The 26,120-nt window shown below is 40.7% G+C and overlaps 1 protein-coding gene across 2 annotated transcripts in view; it reads left to right on the top strand.

The window, feature by feature from the left end:
• LOC140718880 (upstream-binding protein 1-like) overlaps positions 1–21,790 on the top strand; it is a 100,223-nt gene extending 78,433 nt beyond the window's left edge. For both annotated transcript variants that reach the window (XM_073033186.1, XM_073033235.1), the window contains 4 exons: positions 2,375–2,496; positions 8,711–8,853; positions 20,326–20,377; positions 20,454–21,790. In XM_073033186.1, coding sequence (XP_072889287.1) covers positions 2,375–2,496; positions 8,711–8,853; positions 20,326–20,377; positions 20,454–20,491 — 355 coding nt within the window. In that variant the 3' untranslated portion in view covers positions 20,492–21,790. The remainder of the gene's footprint in view (positions 1–2,374; positions 2,497–8,710; positions 8,854–20,325; positions 20,378–20,453) is intronic.
• Positions 21,791–26,120: the final 4,330 nt, after the last annotated feature.

Raw genomic sequence — 26,120 nt, 5'->3', positions numbered from 1 at the left:
AAAGCCATAGTTAGACCATGCTTGTATTCTGTTGTGGTCACCTCATTGTAGGAAGGATGTGGAAGCTTTAGAGAGGGCACAGAGGAGATTTACCAGGATGCTGTCTTGATTAAAGATCTTATCTTAAGAGGATAGTTTGAATGAAGTAGGGCTTTTCTCTTTATAGAGAATGATGAGAGGTGACTTGATAGAAGTGTATAAGATAAGAGGCATAGAGTAGACAGCCAGATTCTTTTTATCAGGGCAGTAATAGCTAATATGAGGAAGTATAACTTTTAAGGTGTTTAGCAGAAAGAGGAGTGGAGAGGGGATGTCAGAGGTAGGATTTTTACAGAATAGTAGGTATGTGGAACACGCTTACAAGGATAGTGATAGGGGCATACATTAGGGACATTTAAAATACTTACAGATAGCACATGGCTGAAAGAAAAATGGAGAGCTATGTGAGGGGGAAGGGTTAAATTGATCTTGGAGTAGGTTAAAGGGTCAGCACAACATTGTGTGCTGAAGGTCCCGTACTATGCTGTAATGTTCTGTGTAAAGTTTAAATTCTCTTCTAGCTTTATAATCTTCAAGGACACTGCTTCCTAAACCTGATAAAGCGTCTAGGCCTGGAACATCAACTGTTTATTTTCTTCCATAGATGTTGCCTGACCTGCTGACTTCCTCCAACAGCTACAGAATCTCTTGTGTCTATTAATATGCTAGATGATCTCTTGCATTCTGAGCCTTCACGATTAAAAGCAAGGATCCCATTAACTGTCTTAACCACCTTCAGTATTCGAACTAATTTAATTTTGTGTCTCCAAGCTTTGATGGTTTTGAGTATTTGGTTTTTGTAATAAGCTTCCCTTTTTTTTTAAGCTTTATCCTAATTTGTATAATCTCTACAGATGTGTCCATTAAATTCTGTTCTTTCCATCCTGCCATTTGTCAGAGAGAAATTTCTTACAAATTGAGAATTTTCTCTTTCTCATTTAGTCTTCACCATTAAAAGTCCTGCCATAGTGTCTATCCATCAATTTTACTCCCACTTATTTTGATGTTCTTTTCATTGTATGCATTCCCTTTGTAATGGAAGATTGAAAAATCAAGAATGATGAAATTCTGAAATAAAAATAATGCTGGCACATTCAGTGGATCAGGCACCACTTGTGGAAAGAGGAATTACTGACATTTCAGGTTGATGATTCTTCATTGGGTCAAGTCATGATGGAGTCTTGCCCCGAAAGATCAATTTAATTTCCCTCCAACCTTCTAAGTTCTACCAACATTTTCTGTCTGTTGCTCTTCATCAGAATTGTTTTGATTAAGGATATTTGACCTGAAACAATAGTTCTATGCCTTTCCACAGATGCTGCCTGCCTGGCTGAGTATTTTCACCACTTTGTACTTATTACTGATAAACCACCCTTAACTTTACCCCTCTCTTATAAATTGGCCTTGTGCATAATTAATATTTGTGCTTTAAACAGATGTATTATAAAGGCTTAAAGATCATGAAATCTGCTGCAAAACTAATAAGATATAGGAACAGAATAAGGCTATTCAGCCCATTGTGTCTGCTCTGTGATAATAAACCTGATACTGATTTTGAAGATGTTGGAATATATTTTAGAGCAATTCTAGTTGCAGTATCACTCATATTTTTAGTTTTGAAGCAATCCATCGCCAAAAGCATTCTTCTTGTCAAATGATCACCAGAAACCATATAACCATATGACAAATACACCTTTTTTTTGCTTAATTCTCGAATGTTACTTTAAGAATGGAGTCTGTTCAGGGTGTAACCACCATCCTCATATCATCAGGAACTCTAATCTCCTGTTTGCACTGCAAGAATTTTATAAGCAGAGGGACTCATTTAATGGGTTGGGCTCGTGTTCTCTTGCACTTAATTCGATCAATGCAACACTATCATTGCTGTTTTGAATTTTCATTTGGCCCAGAATCACTCTACTGTTTTAAATTACTTTTCCTTCTGGGATTTAGAAATTATGGCTGTCTCCCTTCCTCCTAAGATCTTAAAGCTTTTAAATTTGTTTTATGTCTCCTAGTTGCAGCTTTATGATTTAGCTTTTCTATTTACGTACTTACCCCTTCATTTTTTTATTCTTTAAAAACAGCTGTGGCAAAGGAGTTGTGGTACAATGTTCCCACAATGTAATAAGAAATGCGAGTCCGATTTCCTTCATCACCTGAGGCCGATTAGAGTAATTTGCTGCCTGCCTTAACTTTGATTGCCAAGATTTTGAGTTCATATTTTATTTTTCATTGATTAAGTCAGTCAGTGGTCATTTTCAAGGGAATGGTTCACCAAATGTCCATCTTATAGTTTTGTATCCTTGGTGAAAGATTGTATTTTCTGATACAGATCTGTGAGACCGAGGTTAACCATCTATGTCTGCCAAGAATCACAGCGTGCACAAAATGTTTCACAGCTGGCTGGATCACATGATAGTGAAAATGGTGAGGGTGACAGTCGTGCAATATACGGTAAGTATTTTTATGTAACCTTGTTTGGAACGTACTGGGGAAAATAGATTAGATATTTTCTCATTTGACTTGAAATTTAGGTATTTTGTTGGTTGAACATTAATAGAAAATGGGAGACTGATTACTAGGAATCTGATTTTTGTATACACTGGATTCATTGTGCTTAATCCCTTTAAGGCATTGTTGAGGGACATTAGTAAAGATGGGATCCTGGGTTTATGATTTACAGTAGATTATAAATCTACAAAATAGAAGTGGTGGATATGGATTCAATTGCAACATTTAAGAGAAATTTGGATAAGTACATGGATGAGAGGAGGACTAGGTTGGTGGGAATAGGCTTAGAATAGCAGCTTGGCATGGACTGGATGGGCCAAAAGGCCTGCTTCTGTGCTATAGTGCTTTATGACCCCATGACGATTATAAGCAACATCCTTGTGGGCAGGTTTGGAGAGGGTCTAAACTAATTTGGCAGGAGGATGTGAACTGGAGTGATAGGGCTAAGGATGGGGCACGTAGTATACAAGTAGATGCAGTGTGTTAACTAGATTATGAGGAAGAATAGGCTGATGATAGGGCAAAATTGGAGTCAGTGGGATGAGTTGAAGTGTAACATGGTGGAGGCAGAATCACAATGAATGATGAATAGAGGACTGAAGATGTTATATTTGAATGCATACAGTATACGGAATAAGACAGATGATCTTGTAGCATAGTTAGAGATTGTCAGGTATGTTGTAGCATCACTGAGTCGTGCTGAAAGTAGATCATAGTTGTGGGCTTAACATCCAAAGATACACATAGTATTGAAAGGACAGGCAGGTAGGCAGGGGTGGCTCTGTTGGTTAAAAAAATGAAATCAAAATCTTAAAAAGAGGTGACATAGGATCGGAAGATATTTGTGGGTAGAGTTAAAGAAATGGCAAAGGTAAAAAGACCCTGATGGGAATTATATAAAGGTTTCTGAATAGTAGCCAGGATGTGGGGTACAAATTACAATGGGAGATAGGAAAGGGAAATTTTACGATATTGAATGGGAATTTCAATATGCAGGTAGATTGGAAAAATCAGGTTGGTGCTGGATCCCAAGAGGAAGAATTTCTAGAATGCCTACGAGATGTCTTTTCAGTTTGTAGTTGAGTCCACAAGGGGAAAATCAAGATTTATTGTTGTGTATTGAACCAGATTTGATTTGGGAGCTTTAAGGACCTTGCAGTTTGACAGGGAGAAGCTGAAGTTAGATGTATCCGTATTACAGTGGAGTAAAGGGAATTACAGAGGCATGAGAGAGAAGCTGGCCAAAGTTAATTGGAAGGGGACACTAGCGGGGATGATGGCAGAAAAGCAGTGGCTGCAGTTTCTGGAAGCAATTCAAAAGGCACAGGATAGATACAAACCAAAGAAAAATTATTCTAAGGCAAGGATGATGCATCCATGGCTGACAGGGATCAAAGACAGCATAAAAGCAAAAGCAGGGGTATATATCAAAAAATTAATGGGAAATTAAAGAGCTGGTAAGCTTTTAAAAACCTACAGAATGTAACTAAAAAGCCATAAGGAGAGAAAAGATTAAATATGAAAGTAAGCTTGCCAGTACTATAAAAGATTATATCAAGATCTTTCAAATATATAGAGTAAAAGATGGGCAAGAATGCTTAATCAGATTGCTGGAAAATAACGATGGAAGAGTAGTAACGGGACAAAGAAATGGCAGAGAACTTGGAAGTATTTTGCGCCAGTCTTCACTGTGGAAGGTACTAACAGTATTGCAGAACTTTGAAAGTATCGAGAGACAGAAGTGGGTGTAATTGCTATTACTAAGGAGATGGTGCTTGGAAACTGAAAGGTCTGAAGGTCTTCTGGACTACACCCCAAAGTTCTGAAAGAGGTAGTTGAAGAGATTCTGGGGGCATTGGTAATGATCCTTTAAGAATTACTGAATCCTGAAATTGTTCTGGAGTACTGGAAAATTGTAAATGTTACTCCACTCTTTAAGAAGGGAATGTGGCAGAAGAAAGGAAATTATCACCTAGTTAGCCTGACTTCAGTGGTTGGGAAGATGTTGGAGTCCATTATTGAGGATGAGGTTTCTGGCCAGTTGGAGGAAGATAATAAAATGGGTCAATGCTAACATTGTTTCCATAATGGGAAATCTTGCTTGACAAATCTGTTGGAGTTCTTTGAGGAAATAGCAAACAGAATAGACAAAGGAGAATCGATGGATGTTGCTAACTTGGAATTTCAGAAGGCCTTTGATAAGGTGCAGCACATGAGGTTGCTTAACAAGGAAAGAGCCCATGATATTACAGGAGAGATACTAGCATGGATAGAAGATTAGTTAACTGGCAGGAGGCAAAGAATTGGAAAAAGGGGGCCTTTTCTTTTTGTCTGTGGGTGACTAATGGTGCACTGCAGGGGGTGCTGTTGGTACCACTTTTTTTTCATGATAGATGTCAATGATTTGGATGACGGAATTGAAGGCTTTGTGGCCAGGTCTGCGCACGATATTAAGATATTGAGAGGGGAAGGTAGTGTTGAGGAAGCAGGGAAGCTACAGAGGACTTAGACAGATTAGGAGAATGGGCAACAAAGTGGCAGGTGTGTATCTGCCAGTGTTAGAAAGTGTATGGTCATGCACTTTAGTAGAACGAATAAAATGATAAGATTATTTTCTAAACGGGGAGCGGTGGGGGGGGGGGGGGGTGGTGATCAAAAATCCAAGGTGTAAATATCTTGGGAGTCCTTGTGCAGGTTTTCCTAAAGGTTAACTTGCAGGCTGAGTCGGTGGTGAGGAAGGCAAATCCAATGTTAGCATTCATTTCGAGAGAACTAAGATATAAGAGCAAGGCTGTAATGCTGAGGCTTTTGTTCTTATATCTGAGGCTTTATAAGACATTGGTCAGCCTGCACTTGGAGCATTGTGAGTAGTTTTGGACTCCTTATCTAGGCATTGGAGAGAGCCCAGAGGAGGTTCATGAGTCTCATTCAGGCAATGAAAGGGTTAACATGTGAGGAGTGATTGATGGCTCTGGGCCTTTACTTACTGGTGTTTAAAAGAATGAGGGGATATCTCATTGAAACGTATGAAATGTTGAAAGGCCTAGATGGGGTGCACATGGAGGGAATATTTCATATAGAGGGGGAGACAAGGACCAGCGGGCGCAGCCTCAGAATAAAGGGATGTCCATTTAAAACAGTGATAAGGAGGAATGTCTTTAGTCAGAGGATGGTGAATCTGTGGAATTCATTGCCCAAGACAGCTGTGGAGACCAAGTCATTGGGTATATTTAAAGTGGAGGTTGGTAGGTTGCTACATAGTCACTGCGTCAAAGGTTACGGGGAGAAAGCAGGAGAATGGAGTTGAGTTTGGTAATAAATCAACCATGATGGAATTGTAGAGCTGACTCAATGGACTGAATAGCCTAATTCTGCTCCTTTGTCTTATGGTCTAAGATGAGCAGGTCATTTTGTATTTGCTGTGTCCAATTCTGGTTGCCATATCTTAGGACTAATGTGAAGCTATTAGTGTCATAGAGCACTACACCACAGGAAAGGCCTTTCAGCCCATGCCGAGCAGTTGTTCTCAGTCCTATTGACCATCGCCCTCCACCCCTTTCATCCTTGTACTTATCCAAAGTGGGATCATACAGCATTGTAGTAGAGAAACAGGATTTACTAGAATGATCCTAGGAATAAAGGACCTCAACTGTAAGGTTTGGCTGGAGAATCTATAATTATTCAGCATAGATCAAAAAAGATTAAGAAAAGGTAGAAGCAGACGCACATAAAATGACTGCTGCAGTGACTTGGGTTAAGCAGCATCCATGGAGGCAAAATGATAGCGATTTGGGTCGAAACCCTGAATCATGTTGAGAGGAGGCTGGATTGAGGTGGACAAGTTTGATTTAAATGGCAGCTGTTCCTTTAAGTGAATATTTCAAAGATCAAAGGTCACATGCTCAAATCTGTGGGCAAATGTTACAAAGATGTGAAGAAGAATTTTACCAGAGTGCAAGTTAATTTCAGGAGTTTGCTGCTTCCAGAAGGGTCAAAGAAATTGGAGCCTTTATAAAGGGAATTGAGGCACATGGGAGCATAACTTACAAGATGAACTGTTGTGCTAGATGGCAGCAGAGCTTTGATAAGCCCATACATTGGTAATTGATTCAGCCACCAGCCCTCAAATGGTCTAGCAAACCATTCTTTTGTAGCAACCTGACAAAAACACAGCCAAATCTTAATTAAATGATTAAAAGGTTTGTATTTTGGAAGAGCAGTTTCTTGTTGAGCAATAACTTCATAGTCATGGCAACAAAATACAATTGGTTTTGTGGTGTAAGTTGCCAAGAGTTTTGATTTTTCCTAATACAATGTTTACACTCTTGATGACTCCCTAGTCGGCCCTTCAGTTCCTATATTCCAAAGCCTTCCTTTGCCTTTTTGCTACCTACCAATCAGGAACCCATGCAGCCTTTTGAGGTTAAACTGATTTATTTGGATTTCTTCCAATCTAATACGATGAACTTGGTGTTCAGAATGTGGTGGTCGCTACACTAGAGAAACAACATACATATTAGATAATTGTTCCTCTAGAACATCTGCTCTGGGTTTTCAGGATGACTTCTATTCCATGAATTGAATTGGTTTCACACCATCTGAAGTATTCTCGCTATTCCTTCTCCATTTCACTGTTGCTGACAGCTAACTTGGTTTTCCCTTTTCCAAGTTTTGATAAAGGGTCTTGAGCCCCAAGTTTTACCTGCTTCTCTTTCCACAGACCCACACTGACCTGCTGAGTTTTTCCAGAATTTTCTATTTTTCAGATTTCTAGCATCTCCAGTTTTTTTTAAAATCTCAAGATCAGCCATTATCTATACATCTGAATCTGATTGCAAGTTAGTTTCATTCATTGCATTTATGTTTCTCAGTATATTGATTCACTCAGATCATTACCGAGCTAAGGATTTCTTTCCTGTAGGATGTCAGTGGAAGTTTTCTTTCACAATTAAGTACTTCGTGGTCGCAGTTACTGTTGACACATTTATTTGGAGGTTTTCTTTGGCCTCATCAGCCTCCGGATTTCTCTGTATAGAAGTGAGAAAATTCAAATGGTTCAATTTACTATCAGAGAATGTATACAGTTTACAACCTGAAATTCTTACTCTTCACAGACATCCACGAAACAGAAAAAAAAAACCCAAAGAATGAATGACAAAAACATTAGAGTGCCAAGACCCCTTCCCCCCCTCCTCCCTCCCACACAAAAGCAGCAGTTGCTACTTTGCCCTTGAGTTTGTTGGTTTTTAACACGGTGCATTTCATTGTGTGTGATGTAATATGTGATAAATAATCTGACTCTGAATCCCATTGATTTGAATTGAAGGCAAAGGCTGTAAGGGATTGAAACAAACAACTTCAGCCATTATTCAGACTAATTTAACTTTTATTTAAATACTTTAGATTTTTTTGGTTTTAAAATGTTTATAAAATGTCAAAACTTAAAGTTTTGACAGTTCTGGCTAAGGCAGTATTTTGTTTAGCTGGTGGTTATTTTATCTCTCTTTTTGTACGATATCCAGAAAGCCATCTCACACACAAAGTGACAATTCTGAACCAAAGTTGAATCATTGAAGGATGCTTATTGAGGCAGGTCTTGAATGCTATTATCCTACAAAGTGACATAAGTGACAATAAGTCTTGGCTCCCAAATTAACTCAATGCCTTTTATGCTCACTTTGACCTCAACTTTGTGGAGGAACATTCATGAGCTCTGACAGCCCCCAATGACCTTGTGATTTCAGTCTCAGAGGCCAATATGAGGCCTTCAGGAAGGTAAACTCTCAGAAACATCCTGCCCAGATGGCCGAGTACTAAAGGCCTGTGCTGATCAACTGGCTAGAATATAGGGCAATGTCACAAAAGATCGGGCCAGCTTTCTCCCACAAGCTGGCACTGGAAGCATCAAAGACATGGAAATCCCAGGTTATTTTAGGTCAACTAGCTTATTGCAGACTGCAATTTCCACCTTTTTTGATTAAATTAATATTCTTCATCTAGCAGAGTGGTGTCTAAATTTACAATTCCAGGCTGTCAGATTGTGTTCTGGTCACATTCCCGTAGTACTCTGATACTGTACAACAGTTACAACTTTTTTTCATGAGGCAGGAATTTGTAGATCACATTTTAAAACGTTTTTATTGTGTTTTCTTTCCAGTGTATCATGCCATCTACCTGGAAGAGCTGACAACTGCAGAACTTTCCAAAAAGATTGCAACGGTCTTTAGCATATCCCAAAATCAGATAAATCAGGTTTATAGGCAAGGTCCTACAGGTATTCATGTTCTTGTCAGCGATCAGGTAAGTGACAAGTCTGAAGATCATTTATTAATGCTAACAACTGCTGCCACTGTTATGAGCTGGATTGAAGCCTGTCTGTAATTACATTGGTTCAGTAGATAACACATGTCTGAGTCAGTGGATCATGGATTTCAACCATAAACAAAATGTATGCATGTCCTGGATCAAGTCATTATAGGCAGATTTGAACTGCCTTTAAAGTGATACTATTGTAGATTCACTGGGTTGGTACCTGAGGTGAGGAGTTCGTTTTTAAATTGTTTTTTTTAGATTCGCAAGGATGGTTTTGGGAACAGAAAGGGATCAGATTAGTGTTTAGGGACTGTATTGTGGGGGAATTAGATGTCAAGCTGGAGTCTTAAGTCTCCACTCTGCGTTTGAGGGCTAGCGAGTCATCTGTGTTTGACATCCATGGTCAGTTGTTGTGCTAGCAGAAAGTAGATGAGGCCCTCCAACCCCAGGTCAGTAAGTTGTTGGCAGATTCCAGAGTCAGTTCTGTGCAGGCAGGCAGAACAGTACTGTTACCCACCCCCACCTTGAGTTTTCAAATCAGTGAAACAGGAGCTCACAAAGCCTAGTGTTCAGAGTGCCGTCATCGGTGAGTCCAGAGTTCAAGGCCTGGTATGTCGTGGGGTTACTGCTGAGGACTGAGGTCCAAGGGTTGAATCTGTTGTCCAGAGCTGAGTCTGCTGGGAATGTTGAGCGCCCAGTCTGTAGGCCTGAGGTCTGCTGGAAGCTAAAGAAAGTGTTCTGTCCTAGGATCAAAGGACTGTTTGTGTGCGTGTGTGTGTGTGTGGGGGGGGAGGGAAAGAAACCAGGCTTGTTTTGCTGCTGTTGTTTTGTTGCTTGTTTTCTGTGTTGTTCTGCTGAGCATTGTTGATACCAGAACGTGTAGAGACATTTGTGGGCTGCACCCAGCACATCCCCAGTCTGTTGATCAATGACATAGATGGCATATTATAGAACAGTAAAGACCCATGATGTTGTGTCAGCCTTTTAGATGGCTCTAGTCTGTTCCAGTGTGTTTAATTTAGATAACTGTATCCTTTTACCAGGATGCTGACCAGATTAGAGGGCATATGCTATAAGGAGAGGTTGGATAAACCAGGGTTATTTTTTCTGGAGCAGCTGAGTGGAGACCTAATTGAGGTTTATAAAATTAAGAGGCATAGGTCGACATCTTTCTTCCCAGGATTGAAATGTCTAATAGCAGAGGGCATGAATTTAAGGTGAGAGGGCATAAGTTCAAAGGAGGTGTGCAGGACAAGTGATTTTATAGTGTTGGGTGCTTGGAATATGCTGGCAGGGTGGTGACAAAGGCAAATTCTGTTCAAGAGGCTCATGAATGCAGAAAATGGAAGGATATGGACGTTTGATAGTCAGATAGGATTCATTTAGTTGGGCATTTGATTACTAATGTAACTAGTTCAGCACATTGTTATGGAGCAAGGGGATTGTTCCTCTGCTGTAGTGTTCTATGCAATGAGATAACTGCTTCTTACGCTGTAGGTATATGTTAACAGCGTTGCTTATCGTGTCTTATTTCTTGGACCATAAGACATAGAAAAATTAGTTCTTTCAGCACATCGAGTCTGACTTATGCTTCTCCCTCTCCAATTGCAGTATGAAGTGGCATGCAAAAGTTTGGGCACCCCAGTCAAAATTTCTGTTACTGTGAATAGTTACCGTAAATTCTAGTGTATAAGCCGAGATTTTGGTCCTAAAATTAGGGGGCCAACTTATATACAGGGTGCCAACTTTGGAAAAACGAATACACGGAAGACAGGTTGTATTTATTGGCTGTTTTTGAGTCAATTTTGTTCTACTGTTGTCGCATGAATTCTTTGAATGATTTGTTTAAAATCACATCTAGTGGCTGGAGCACGGAGATCAAACCACCAGGGATGACTGCAATGTCCATATTTTCAGCTTTCAATGCTGCTTTTGTCTCACCTGACAAGTGCGCTCTGAAGACGTCCCAGACAAGTAGTGACTTTTCTTTCCCGAAACCTTCTGGACGTCAACACCACACCTCTTTAACCCACTTCAAGCAACCGGCTTCGTCCATCTAGCAGCATTCTTGAACGTAAACAACAACCCGCGGGAATTTTCTGAGCAATCTTTGTTTTTTGTCTCAACACAAGATCACATCTATTCATAAATCGCTGCACCAACTTCGCGTAGCTTTGAAATTTTTGCTGACCTCACGGCCCATTTCAATGCTTGAACACGAATCATTTCTCTGATAACAATGTATCTGGACGATCGCTGGTGATTCACCCACTCTAAAACTTTTTCTTCCAGTTCTGGCCACTGGCATGTTTTTCCGCAGTTTGCACATTTTGTCTTTGGCATTTCCCTCAACGTGTTCTCTACCTTTCTCCACTCTCTCACTTGTTTCTCGTTTACACTAAACTTCTTAGCAGCTGCAGAATTATTCGTTCCTTTAGCAAAATCAACAACCTTCAGCTTGAAGCCACCATCATATCGCATTCATTTAAATCTTTTGTACACGGTGGTCGCAAACTCAATACTGAGTATACGTACTGATCCCGCCACCCCGTGTTATGTTTTTAACGAGATTACGATGGGCTCTAAATGGTTTCACAGGGGTTACAATTCTGAGGATTCTTTACCATTGGAGACCGAATCCAAAATTTCCCTCCCTGATTTATTTATTAGGAATTCGCTTATAACGCTGTACGATGTGTAGGCCTGTTTTTTTTTTAGCAGGTACTGGTTCACAAAATTTCCCGGTTCCGGATCTGGCAAAACTGAGTCCCGGCATGTGAGATCTTGTGATCTTTTCTGGTTAAATCAAAAACCTCTATAAAAGGGGTCTGCTTATACAAAGGTAACATGAAAATGGGGGGTGGGGGGGTCAGCTTATACTCCGGAATATACGGTAAGTGAGTAGAAGATGAACTGATCTCCAAAAATCATAAAGATGAAACTTTCTTTTCAACATTTTAAGCAAGATTAGTGTATTATTTTTGTTTTGTACAATTTTAGAGTGGGGGGGGGAAGGAAAGGAGCACCATGCAGAAGATTGGGCACCCCAAGAGATTTGAGCTCTCAGATAACTTTTACCAAGGTCTCAGACCTTAATTAGCTTGTTAGGGCTATGGCATCATTAGGAAAGGCCAGGTGATGCAAATCTCAAAGCTTTATGAATACCCTGACTCCTCAAACCTTGTCAATACCCAACAATCAGCAGCCATGGGCTCCTCTAAGCAGCTGTCTAGTACTCTGAAAATTAAAATAAATGATGCCCACAAAGCAGAAGAAGGCTATAAAAAGATAGCAAAGCATTTTCAGGTAGCTGTTTCCTCAGTTCCTAGTGTAATTAAGAAATGGCAGTTAACAGGAACGACGGAGGTCAAATTGAGATCTGGAAGACCAAGAAAGCTTTCCAAGAGAACTGCTCGTAGGATTGCTAGAAAGGCAAATCAAAACTCCCATTTGACTGCAAAAGACCTTCAGGAAGATTCAGCAGACTCTGGAGTGGTGGTGCACCGTTCTACTGCGCAGCAACACCTGCACAAATATGACCTTCATGGAAGAGTCATTAGAAGAAAACCTTTCCTGCATCCTCACCACAAAATTCAGTGTCAGAAGTTTACAAAGGAACATCTAAACAAGCCTGATGAATTTTGGAAACAAGTTCTGTGGACTGATGAAGTTAAAATAGAACTTTTTGGCCACAATGAGCAAAGGCATGTTTGGAGAAAAAAGGGTGGAGAATTTCATGAAAAGAACACCTCTCCAACTGTTAAGCACGGGGGTGAATCGATCATACTTTGGGTTTGTGTTGCAGCTAGTGGCACGGGGAGCATTTCACTGGTGGAGGGAAGAATGAATTCAATTAAAAACCAGCAAATTTTGGAAGTAAAAAAGCTGAAGATGAAAAGAGGATGGCTTCTACAACAGGATAATGATCCTAAACACGCCTCAAAATCCACAATGGACTACCTCAACAGGTGCAAGCTGAAGGTTTTGCCAGTCCTCTGACGTAAACATCATCAAAAATCTGTGGATAGACCTCAAAAGAGCAGTGCATGCAAGACAGCTCAAGAATCTCACAGAACTAGAAGCCTTTTGTAAGGAAGAATGGGTGAAAATCCCCCAAACAAGAATTGAAAGACTCTTAGCTGGCTACAGAAAGCGTTTACAAGCTGTGATACTTGCCCAATGGGGTGTTACTAAGTACTGACCATGCAGGGTGCCCAAACTTTTTGCTTCGGGCCCTTTTCCTTTTTTGTTATTTTGAAATTGTAAAAGATGGAAATAAAGTAATCTTGCTTAAAATATTAAACAATTGTGTCATCTTTAACTTTGTCTTTTGCAAATCAGGTCATCTTTTATTCGCTTAGCTATTCACAGTAACAGAAATTTTGACCATGGGTGCCCAAACTTTTGCATGCCGCTGTATTATGATCACTGACTCCTAAGGGTTCTTTTACATTAAGGTCCCTAATAAGATCTGAGTTATTACACAACACTCAATCTAAGATTGTGGGGGCTGCTGCAGAGGGTTGTAAATTTAGTCGGCTCTATCTTGGGTACTAGCCTACAAAGTAACCAGGATATCTTGAAGGAGCGGGGTCTCAGAAAAGCAGCGTCCATTATTAAGGACCTCCAGCACCCAGGGCATGTCCTTTTCTCACTGTTACCATCAGGTAGGAGATACAGAAGCCTGAAGGCACACACTCAGCAATTCAGGAACAGCTTCTTCCCCTCTGTTATCCAATTCCTAAATGGACATTGAACCCTTGGACACTAACTCACTTTTTTGATATATATTACTTCTGTTTTTTGCACAATTTTTAATCTATTCAATATACATATACTGTAATTGATTTACTTATTTATATAGTGCATTGAACTGCTGCTGCTAAGTTAACAAATTTTGCGACACATGCTGGTGATAATAAACCTGATTCTGAGATGGCCTTTCCCCAAGTAGTCTCAAGCGCAAGCTGCTCCAAAAAGCCATCTCGTAGGCATTCAACAAATTCCCTCTCTTGCAATCCAACACCATCCTGATTTTCCCAATCCCCTTGCATATTGAAGTCCCCCATTACAATTGTGTCACTGCCCTTACTACATGCCTTTTCCAGCTCCCTTTTCAATCTCAACCCCATATCTTGGCTACTGTTTGGAGGCCTATATATGATTCCCATAATGGTATTTTTTACCCTTGCAGTTTCTTAACTCCAACTACGAAGATTTGACATTCTCTGACCCTACGTCACCTCTTTCTAAAGATGTAATTCCATCTCTTACCAACAGAGCCACACCACCGCCTATGCCTTTCTGCTTGTCCTTTCAATATAAAGTATATCCTTTGCCATTAAGCTCCTGGCTATGGCCTTCTTTCAGCCACAATTCAGTGATGCCCACGTCATACCGACCAATCTGTAATTACGCCATGAGTTCATCCACCTTATTCTGAATACTACGCGCATTTAAATACAGCACTTCCAGTTGCATTCTTTGCCCCTTTTAATTTTGCCTCTGTGGTACAATTTAACTCTTTGTTCTGTCCGCAATTGTATCCAATCATCGTCCTTCCTTACATTCATGTTACATCCATCATCTACTTGTAAACCTGCTGGCTCATCCTCAGCTCTATCATACTGGTTCCCATTCCCTTGTCTTATTAGTTGAAACAACTACCAACAGCTCCAGTAAATCTTACCACAAAAATATTGATCCCATTTGGATTCAAGTGGAACCCTTCCCCTTTTTACAGGTCAGACCTGCCCCAGAAGAGGTCCCAATTATCCAGAAATCTGAAACCCTCCCCCTTGCTCCAATTCTTCTGCCAGGCATTCTTCCAGATGGACCATTCATTCTAATTATATTGTATCATCCATGAAGTAAATAGTCATGTTTTGTCCCTCTGCTACCATTCCTCTTCATACTGAGCCATGTGTTGTTTCACCACCTGTCTGAACAGCCATTTAACTTACAAGCTTTGGCTTAAGTACAGGGTAAAGGTAAAAGGACCCTAATGGCATTTGTGTACTGGCCTCCAAACAGCAGTCAGGATGTTGAATACAATTTACAGCAGGAGATAGAAAAGGCTTGTCAGAAAGGCAATGTCATGATAATCTTTGGGGATTTTAACATGAAAGTGGATTGGGAAAACCAGGTCAGTACTGGAGAGAGAATGTGTAGAATGTCTAAAGTGATGGCTTTTTAGAACAGCTTATTGTTAAGCCCATTTGGGGATCGGCTGTGCTGGGTTGGGTGTTCTGCAATGATCTGGAGGTGACAAGAGAGTTTAAGGTTAAGGAACCCTTAGGGAACAGTGATCACAATATGGTCGAGTTCACATTGAAATTTGAGAGGGAAATTATAAAATCCAATGTGTCAGTATTTCAGTGGAATAAAGGATTTTACAATGGCATGAGAGGGGAACTAGCCAAAGTTGACTGGAAGGGAATATTTGTAGGAAAGACAGCAGAGCAACAATGGCTGGAATTTCTGCAAAAAATGAAGAAACTGCAGGACATATATTCCAAATAATAAGAAATTTTCAAAGGGACAAAAGACACTACTGTGGCTGACATGTGAAGTCAGAGCCAAAGTAAAAGCAAAAGAGAGGGCATACAAGGAAGCCAGAGCTAGTGGGAAGATAGAGGATTGGGGAGCTTTTGAAAACTTGCAGAAGGAAACTAAGAAAGTTACTAGGAAGGAAAAGATGAATTATGAAAAGAAGCTGGCGACTAATATCAAAGAAGATACTAAAAGTTCTTTTAAGTATATAGAGGGTAAAAGAGAGTTGAGGGTAGATATAGGACCAATACAAAATGACGCATGAGATATTATAATGAGAGATGGCAGAGGAACCGAATGCGTATTTTGCATCAGTCTTCACAGTGGAAGACATCTGCAGTATACTGGACATTCAAGAGTGTCAGGGAAGTGAAGTTTGTGCAGTGAAAATTACGACTGAGAAGGTGCTCAGGATGCTGAATGGTCTGAGGGTGGATAAATCTCCTGGACCTGATGGAATGCACCTTTGGGTTCTGAAGGAAGTAGCTGGAGAGATTGCAGAGGCATCAACAATGATCTTTCAAGAATCGATAGATTCTGGCATTGTACTGGATGAGTGAAAAATAGCAAATGTTTCTCTGCTATTTAAAAAGGGTGGGAGGCAGCAGAAAGGAAACTATAGACCTGTTAGCCTGACATCAGTGGTTGGGAAGTTGTTGGAATCGATTGTTAGGGATGAGATTATGGAGTACCTGGAGGCACATGACAAGATGGACCAAAGCCAGCATAATTTCCTGAGAGGAAAATCCTGACAAACCTACTGCAATTCTTTGAGGAAATTCCTTTGTCTACCCTGCTTGTAGATGTAGTAGATGTGCTGTACTTGGATTTTCAGAAGGCCTTTGACAAGGTGCCGCACATGAGACTGCTTAGCAAGGTAAGAGCCCATGGAATTACAGGGAAGTTACTAGCATGGGTGGAGCATTGGCTGGTCGGCAGAAAACAGAGAGTGGGAATAAAGGGATCTTATTATGGCTGGCTGCTGGTTACCAGTGGAGTTCCACAGGGGTCAGTGTTGGGACCGCTGCTTTTTACGATGTATGTCAATGATTTGGACTATGGTATTAATGGATTTGTGGCTAAATTTACCAATGATACAAAGATAGGTGGAGGAGCGGGTAGTGTTGAGGAAACAGAGAGCCTGCAGAGAGACTTAGATAGTTTAGGGGAAGTGACAAATGAAATACAATGTTGGAAAGTGTTATGTTCATGCACTTTGGTGGAAGAAATAAATGGGCAGACTATCATTTAGATGGGGAGAGAATTCAAAATGCAGAGATGAAAAGGAACCTGGGAGTCCTTGTGCAAGATACCCTAAAGGTTAACTTCCAGGTTGAGTCAGTTGTGAAGAAGACGAATGCAATGTTGGCATTCATTTCTAGAGGTATAGAGTATAAGAGCAGGATTGTGATGTTGAGGCTCTATAAGGCACTTTTGAGACCACACTTAGATTATTGTGTGCAGTTTTGGGCTCCTTATTTTAGAAGGGATATACTGACATTGGAGAGGGTTCAGAGAAGATTCATAAGAATGATTACAGGAATGAAAGGGTTATCATATGAGGAACGTTTGGCAGCTCTTGGGCTGTATTCCCTGGAGTTCAGAATGAGGAGGGATCTCATTGAAACATTCTGAATGTTAAAAGGCCTGAACCAATTAGATATAGCAAAGTTATTTCCCATGGTAGAGGATTCTAGGACAAGAGGGCATGACTTCAGGATTGAAGGACGTCCTTTTTGAACAGAGATGTGGAGAAATTACTTTAATCAGAGGGTGGTAAGTCTGTGGAATTTGTTGCCACGAGCGGCTGTGGAGGCCGTGTCATTGGGTGTATTTAAGGCAGAGATAGATTCTTGATTAGCCAGGGCATCAGAGGATATGGGGAGAAGGCAGGGGAGTAGGTATGACTGGAAGAATTGGATCAGCCCATGATTGAATGGCAGAACAGGCTCGATGGACCAAATAGCCTGCTTCTGCTCCTATATCTTATGGTCTTAAGTGGGATCGAAGGGAATTGTACCAATTAGTCTTAATGTATTTATTGTTTAACAAAACAAAATCTTCGCCTTCAGTTGGGAAGGTGGTGTTGATTTGGAATCGGAGTTGGTTTATTTATATGAGATTACTTTTCTTTGCTGATTATATGGAATCCATTTAGACAGGATTGATTTGCTTGTTTATATTTGTAAGTTAAAATGAATTTAAATATCTAGAGTCAGAATAGTCATACGGCGCAGAAACAGGCCTTTCAGTCCATTGTATACATGGCAATGATCAGGAAGTCCTCCATGCTTAATACACTTACCAGCTCCTGGTCTGTAGCCTTATATTTCCCGGCAATTTAATTACTCAATCCAGATACTTATATGTCATGACTGCCTTTCTGCACCCTGTTCTTCAATATTCTCCAGGCTGACACCACACTTACAATGAAATAACTTCTTCCTTAGAATCCTCCTCATTATTCACTCACTGTAATCCTGTGCCTCTGTTGGGTCACCCTCCCCCATACCCCCCAACCTCCCCTCCTCTTCTCTGAGGCAAACAACCCAAACTTTACAATCTGTCATTATAGATGAAATGTTACATCCAGGTAACATCCTGGTAAATCTCCTCTACACCCTCTCCAGTGAAATAATGTCCATCCTATTGTGTGGCAACCAGAAATGCATGTGATAGTGTACAAAGATCTTTATGCTATCTTTGTACATCCACTGTAGGCTAATCAAAGGGTTTATAAATCTGTACCTTAATATTCAGGCTCTTGTACAATCAGCAATAACTGATGAAGGAAAACCTCCCATCTACTTCATTTGCCACTTGTGCTGCCATCTTTAGGGATGTGTGGGCTTCTGTGAGTCCTCTGAAAGTATCACCTCACACTTGGTGAAATTAAAATTCCATTTGCCCGTGCAAAATGGTCTGAACACAACAGCTGAACCTCTTGACCATGACTGCATGCTTTGAGTTGCGCCATTTGATTGGCTGATTAGATATTTGCATTAATTAAGAGAGCACTCAGTGTCTTAATAAGCTGGTAAGGAAAGCGGGCTCTGTCGTGGGCAAAGTACTGGAGAGTTTAACATCGGTAGCTGAGCGAAGGGCGCTGAGTAGGCTACGGTCAATTATGGAAAACTCTGAACATCCTCTACATAGCACCATCCAGAGACAGAGAAGCAGTTTCAGCGACAGGTTACTATCGATGCAATGCTCCTCAGACAGGATGAAGAGGTCAATACTCCCCAATGCCATTAGGCTTTACAATTCTACCGCCAGGACTTAGAACTTTTTAAAAGCTATTATTAATGCTTTTTGAGATAGTGATTTAGATGCATATCATATTTTCTTACTGAGTTAAGTATTGTATTGTATTGTATTGTAGTACAATTACATATTAATTGTATGTAATTAGTTTTGCTACAACAAGTGTATGGGACATTGGAAAAAAGTTGAATTTCCCCATGGGGATGAATAAAGTATCTATCTATAGTTCAGAGCTATGGTCAGCAGAGTCACCAATTGTGTGATCTTCAAACTTTCTAATTTAATCATTTCAACCAAGCAGTTAATGCCTATGAAAAACCTTAAGAGCCTGTTGTCAATCTCAGTGGTACACCACAGGTCATAAGCTTCCAATGACATAAACAACCGTTCACCGTCACCCTCTATTACCAACCTGACTTTTAGATCCTTTTTGCCACTTGCCATGGATCCCATGTTCTGTTAACAGTTTTGGACTTTGTCAAACACCTTTCTGAAGTCTGGATAGATTGTTCCTACCACTCTCTGTAAGGAGTTTGTACGTTCTCCTCATGACCACATAGGTTTCCTCTGGGTGCTCCGATTTCCTCCTACATTCCAAAGACATACCAGTTGGTAGATTAATTGGTCACTGTAAATTGTCCCGTGATTAGGCTAGGTTGCTGGGAGGCGTGATTCGAAGGGCTGGGAGGGCCTATTTCACACTGTATCTGAATAAATTTTTAAACATAAATAATATAGAACTATCAAATAAGGACAACTGATCGTGGGTTGGGGATGTGTACTGTAGCTCCTGTTGAGCGCACACCTATACCCGATGTATTTATAACTGAGATGGATATTCAAGATTTTTATTATTCAGTACACAAGTGTAAAGGAAAATGAAATGATTGTTACTCTGAACCAAATGCCTTATTAAAAAACACAATAACCATAAAGAACACAATACAAAACTGCAGTAAATATAAATATATAAGATTAGCTTAATAGATGGACATGTAAAAACTCCTGTCTGCTGCAGTGCAGTTTCTGTACTATGTGATGGTTGTGTTTAGGGTCTCATCTGCTGAAGGTCAAAGTTATCCCTGAGATTCATTTTCTTGTGGGCATTCCCAGTAAATGCAAAACACAATAGAATCAATGAAAAACAGATGGAGAAATGACAAATGTTGAAAAGACAAACTGCAAAAACCAAAAAAAAAAAACTAATAATAATAATAAATGATTAATAAGTAAGATTAGCATGGTTGTAGAGTCCTTGAAGGTGAATCTATAGATTGTGGAATCAGTTCAGTGTTGAAGTGAATGAAGTTATCCACACTGGTTCAAGAGCCCGATGGTTGAAGGGTAATTCCTGACCCTAGTGGTGTGGGACCTAAGTCTCCTGTGCCTCCTTTCCGAATGCTGCAACGAGAAGAGAGAATACCCTAGATGGTAGGGGTCCTTGATAATGGCTTCTGCTTTCCTGTGGCCGCGCTCCATGTAGGTGTGTTCAATGGTTGCAAGTATTTGAGTGCATAGACGAGCTCCCTTCTGCCTCCTCAGAAAGTAAATAACTTGGGGAGCTTTCTTGACTGTGGAGGATGTGTTCTGGGGCTGTGAGAGGTTTTGCAAAATATGCTTACCTTCTGAAAATTTGTTTTGCAGATGGTTCACAACCTCCAAGATGAAAGTTGCTTTATAATCAGCACAGTGAAAGGTAATTGTTTTAAGCAGCTTTAAATGTAGCCTAATGTTAAGCAGACTGATACTATTTTTTTTTTTTTATTTTACAGCTGAAAATATGGAAGGCTACCATGTGATTCTGAAGTAATTTGCCCCATTGAGCTGGACTACATTTTTGCATATAGAAGCTATCTTTATTATGACAAAGGACTTTGTGCAAATCCATGTAAATGTTAGAATCTGACTTCACTGTACAAAATGTTTCATATTGAAAACACAGCCTGACTGTTCAGTTACCTTACTGTGAGTTTGAAACTTCTGGAAGTATCACTGCCACCATCTGCACCCTCTCTACGTTTCAGAATGCAATGAGCTCGAGGGTGGGCCTGAAGTCCAGAAATTGTGGTTCAAAGTGGTCTTTATAAATAACGAAGAGGAAAATGGCCAGTAGATACAGTTTTGCACAATAATTGTCTCATTTGAAGCATTTATGCTTCCTCTTACCCGTCTGGTTTATCGATTATTGGTTTTGAAATTTATGTTGAAATATGCTGTTATTTTAAAATGTTTTGCCTTTCTTTGTGCTGTATGTATTATTGCCTTTGCTAGTTTGCCCAGCTGAAATTGTATTTGCAAGATCATATAGTTGAGGTGCTAATCTGCAGGAGAGACAGATATTCTGATTTCAATTCCGCGTGGCAGCTTGCACATCCCACCCCCCACTTCCCAGGCTTCCTTTAGCTCATGTGACCTTATTAACAACTGAGTCAGCAGCTTTTTTGTAAGCCTGACCTGGGTTCTGCATTTGAACATTTATTGTTTCAGTTCAACGTCAGATCTTTTACCTGTAGATAGGCAGCAGTTGTGAGGAAAACAACAGCTTCTTGTTTTGTTAATGGCCCACAACCGCTTGTAGATCCAAGAGGGCAGGCACTCCTGTATTTAAACATAATAAATTTTAAAAGTCCATAATCACATCCTATGCTTTTGAAAGCAGAAATTAATGTAATTGTCCTATAATTGATTTAAATCATAATTGTGCCTCTGTGACCAAATCTCACTGCACTGATATGTTAATAAAGTATTGTTTGCTTACTTTCAAAAATGTTGAGGGATTATAATTATCACTTGGCATTGGAGCGTTTTCAGGTCAAGCATTATGAATAGAAATCAAATTGACTCAGCATCTCTGCCCACTTCAACTTGGCAGTTAGAATTTTTTTTACAATAAAGCACTATAGTGTCTTTTAGGTGTGGAATTTCAAATTTCATTTTATTTATTGGTGTCCTGGTGCAAAAAGAACAGCCATAGGTATTGTTTCACTTAATTTATGATTACAATAAGCACCAGCAACTTTGTCTTTTTTTTTCTTGATTTAGAGATCTTATTCTGAGATATGCATAAATTCAACTTGCCTCTAATAAAGTTTAATTTTTTTGCAAATAACTCTGAGAAAGTGTTAAGTCTTGAAATATTTATGCATCTTGCACTCAATACAACGATCCTCTACCAGTCTGCTTCAGCTATACCCAGCCCTTAGGGGCCTCTTCAGCCAAAGGCTGACGTTAGTGGTATTAACACCATCGCCAGCAGTCTCTTGGTCATCTAGGAAAAGTGTCTGACGATTGAACTCATTTTCATGGTCTGCAGGGCAACGATGATCACTACCCTCTCTGAATGCTCCTGGATCATATCATCAGTTACTCGCAGCATGCATCTCAAAGCACTGACACGACCATCAACACTACCTCCATAAAATTCTCAAAATCTACATACACTAGCAGGACAAGTGAATCAGTGTTCACATCCTCTCCAAGGTCACTGCACCACTAATCGAGGCCCTAATTTATAGTCTGTTCAAAGTAAATTTATTATCACAGTACGTATATGCCAACAGCTACTATCTTGCAGGCATTTACAGGAAACTAAACAGTAAAATTTATGAAAAAAACTATGCATAAAGACTCACGAACAACCAATGTCCAAAAGAAAAAATTTACAAATATATTTTTATAAAACAATATTATGAGGTGAACAGAGAAATTAATTCAAGGATGTCAAAGTATCCTTTAACAAGTATAAAAGATCCTATTAAAACACACACACATCTGGATAACTTTTTTGGAATTGAGCAAATGTTTGAAAAGGGGTGCTGGCAGGCTTTATTGGATAGCTAATAGTTGGTTTGAGTGCCTTTATAGCTTCCATGTTGTTTGAGGTTGTGCTGAGGAAACAAAAAAATTATAGAATATTACATCCAAAATAAAAAGCAGTGGATGCAGTGGCTGACTGGCAAGGATCAGCTTAGTTGTACTTGAGTTTGATTTAGAGTAAAGGTGGGATGTACAAAGATCAGAGGGACAGCACAGTGATAGAGAAAAAGAGATTGCATGATAGATGGCGGCAGAAGAGACTGCGGGTACTGGAATCTGGCCCAACAAAAGAACAAACTTCTGGAGGAACTCGGTATGTCCAGCATAGTCTTTAGAGCAGAGGTTCCCAAACTGGGATCCAAGGACCCCTTGGATAATGGTAGTGGTCATAGCATAATCTGCTTTAGAGACAAGACCCAATCAATTAAGATTTCAATTATAGAGGGAATATCGACAATATGAAAAGGGGAGAAGGTGAGACAGGAGCTGGTGGAACTAGATGAGGGGTGAAGCTTCTGTGTTCAACTTCACTACCACACTCCTCCCAGAAGGCAAAGAATGACCAAAATCCTTTGCAGTTAAGACATGGAAAATGTCCTGAAGTCATAGATGCAATCACAAGGAAAGAACGCCAGCATCTAATTTCTAAGGAGATTAAGATGGTCTGATTTGTCAACAAACTTGTAACGATGTATAGTTGAAAGTATCCTGACTGGCTGCATAATGGTCTCGTATGGCAATTCAAATGTGCAGGAATGTGAAGGAAACCACGCACCTCTCACAGAAACTCTTCTCCCTCCTGCCATCTGGCAAAATGTATTGAAGTATTCGGGCTCTCACGATAAGACTGTGCAACAGTTTCTTCCCCCAAGCCATCAGACTCCTCAATACTCCTAGACTGACATCTACATATAACAATTACAGCACGGAAACAGGCCATCTCAGCCCTTCTAGTCCGTGCCGAACGCTTACTCTCACCTAGTCCCACTGATCTGCACTCAGCCCATAACCCTCCGTCATTTATTATTATATTGTAATTTGTCCTCTACTGTGCCTATTGTCTTGTTTATTAATTATTTTACTGCCCTGCACTGTTTTGTGCAGGTCTGTAGTCCAGTGCAGTTTTTATGTTTTATATAGTCTAGTGTAGCCTTGTGCTGTCTCACATAGTCTAGAGTAGTTTTGTATTGTTTCATGTAGCACCAGGGTCCTGGAGGAACATTGTTTCATTTTTACTGTGTACTGTACCCGCAGTTTATGGTAGAAATGACAATAAACTTGACGACTTGAGCTGCAGAGAAAAGTGGACTTGGCCAAAACAACATGGACACATCCCTCCCCACCATTGGTAGTTTCTACAAGAGGTGCTGCCTTAAGAAGGTAATATCCATCATCAAAGAACCCCACTACCTGGGCCACTGCTGCTCAACTGCTACTGTCAGGCAGGAGGTACAGAAGCCTGAAGTCTCACCACCAGGTTCGGGAACACATACTTTCATTCAACCAGACCTGGCAACATCCTTGTAAATTTTCCCTGTACTCTTTCAAACTTACTTACATCTTTCCTGTAGGTAGGTGACCAAAACTCTGCACAATACTCCAAATTAGGCCTTACCAATAGGTTAGCAAGCAAGCAGGATGCATAGGACTTGATGTGAATTGGACATGGGCACTAAGATTTTCAATGAGATTAGCATTCTGTAGCGAATGAATCTGCCACCACCTCTTAATAGAAGATAAAATTCACCATTGTCTCCAATGTATTTGAAAGGCGAGGTTTCAAACCTGTTCACAGATGAGAAAATCTGCAGAGGCCGGAAATCCGAGCAACACACACAAAATGCTGGAGGAACTCAGCAGGCCAGGCAGCATCTATGGAAAAAAGTACAGTCGACATTTCAGGCTGAAACCCTTCAGCAGGACTGGAGAAAAAAGCTGGAATTTCAAACCTGTTACAGAAATTGCCATCTCCAATGGTATGTCACCACCAAGCACATCTTTCCCTCCCCTTCACTTTCTGCTTTCCACAGGGATCACTCCCTATATGACTCCCTTGACATCCCTCCCAACTGATCTCCCTCCTGGCACTTACCCTTGCAAGCGGATCAAATGCTACACCTGCCCCTACACCTCCTCCCTCACTACCATTCAGGCCCCAAACAGTCTTCCCAAACTTCAGCTATGAATCTGTATCCAATGCTCCCAGTGTGGCCTCTTGAATATCAGAACCAATGTAGATTGGGAGACTGCTTCACCAAGCACCTAGGTGGCCACTGGGACATCCTGCTAGGAAAAGCGGGATCTCCTAGTGTCCACCCATTTTATTTCCACTTCCCGTTCCTATTCCGACATGTCAGTCCACGGCCTCCTCTACTGTTGTGATAAGGCCACACTCAAGTTGAAAGAGCTACACCTTATATTCTGTCTGGTCAGCCTCCAACCTGATGGCATGAAGATTGATTTCTCAAACTTGGGGTAATGCCCCTGCTCCCCCTTCTCCTTCACCATTTCCCATTCCCATTTCCCTCTCTTATCTGCTTACTTGGCCATCACCTCCCTCTGGTGCTCCACCCTCTTTTCTTTCTTCCATGGTCCTCTGGCCTCTCCTATCAGATTCCCCCTTCTTCAGTCCTGTATCTCTTTCACCAATCAACTTCCCAGCTCCTTATCTCACCCCCCTCCCTTAGTTTCACCTATCATCTTCTGTTTCTATCTCCCCTCCCCCCACCTTATTACTCTGACTCCCTCATCCTTTTTTCTCCTGTCCTGATAAAAGGTCTCAGCCTGAAAAGTCAACAGGACTCTTTTCCATAGATGCTACCTGGCTTGTTGAGTTCCTCCAGCCCTGTGTGTGTATTGCAGAACTCATGGTCTGCTAGGGAACTGTGTTCTAAACTGTTCTATATTTGGAAGTAATTCAGAAGATGTGCAGCTTGGGTAGTTGATGGTTGGGTTGAGTTGCTCCCCCATCTTGGCAATTTACTTGCAAACGTTTCATCACCATGCGAGGATACATCATCAGTGCACTGTTGATTGTGGCATGTCCTTCAAGTGCTTGGCCTTTAAATACTTCTCGATTGAACATCGTTTCACAAACTCAATTATGACGTGGGGAGGAAAACTCATTGCTGATTGGCTTTGTGGCAAACTTCATGAATTGTGGTCCAGAATTTTGCCCACATCGGCTCATAAATAAGAAGGTGTCTGTTTACAGAATTGCTTGTGGAAAACCACGCTTCTAGGAATTCTCTTGCATGCTGCATGCTTGCTTGCACCATGACTTTCATTGATGTCAATAGACAATACACAATAGGTGCAGAAGTAGACCATTCGGCCCTTTGAGCCTGCACCGCCATTTTGAGATCATGGCTGATCATCTACGATCAATACCCGGTTCCTGCCTTGTCCCCATATCCCTTGATTCCCCTATCCATAAGATACCTATCTAGCTCCTTCTTGAATCTGGTGCTGTGGGATCTAAGGCTCCTGTGCCACCTTCTCCTTAGTGAGCAGAGAGCATGGCCTAGATGGTGGAGTTTCTTGATGATGGATGCTGCTTTCTTGTAGCACCACTCTGTGTAGATGTGCTCAGTGATGGGGAGGGCTTTTCCTGTGATGGACTG

This window comes from Hemitrygon akajei, chromosome 1 (assembly GCF_048418815.1).
Source record: "Hemitrygon akajei chromosome 1, sHemAka1.3, whole genome shotgun sequence".
NCBI lineage: Eukaryota > Metazoa > Chordata > Chondrichthyes > Myliobatiformes > Dasyatidae > Hemitrygon > Hemitrygon akajei.
This window is presented reverse-complemented; position numbering and strand designations above follow the sequence as displayed.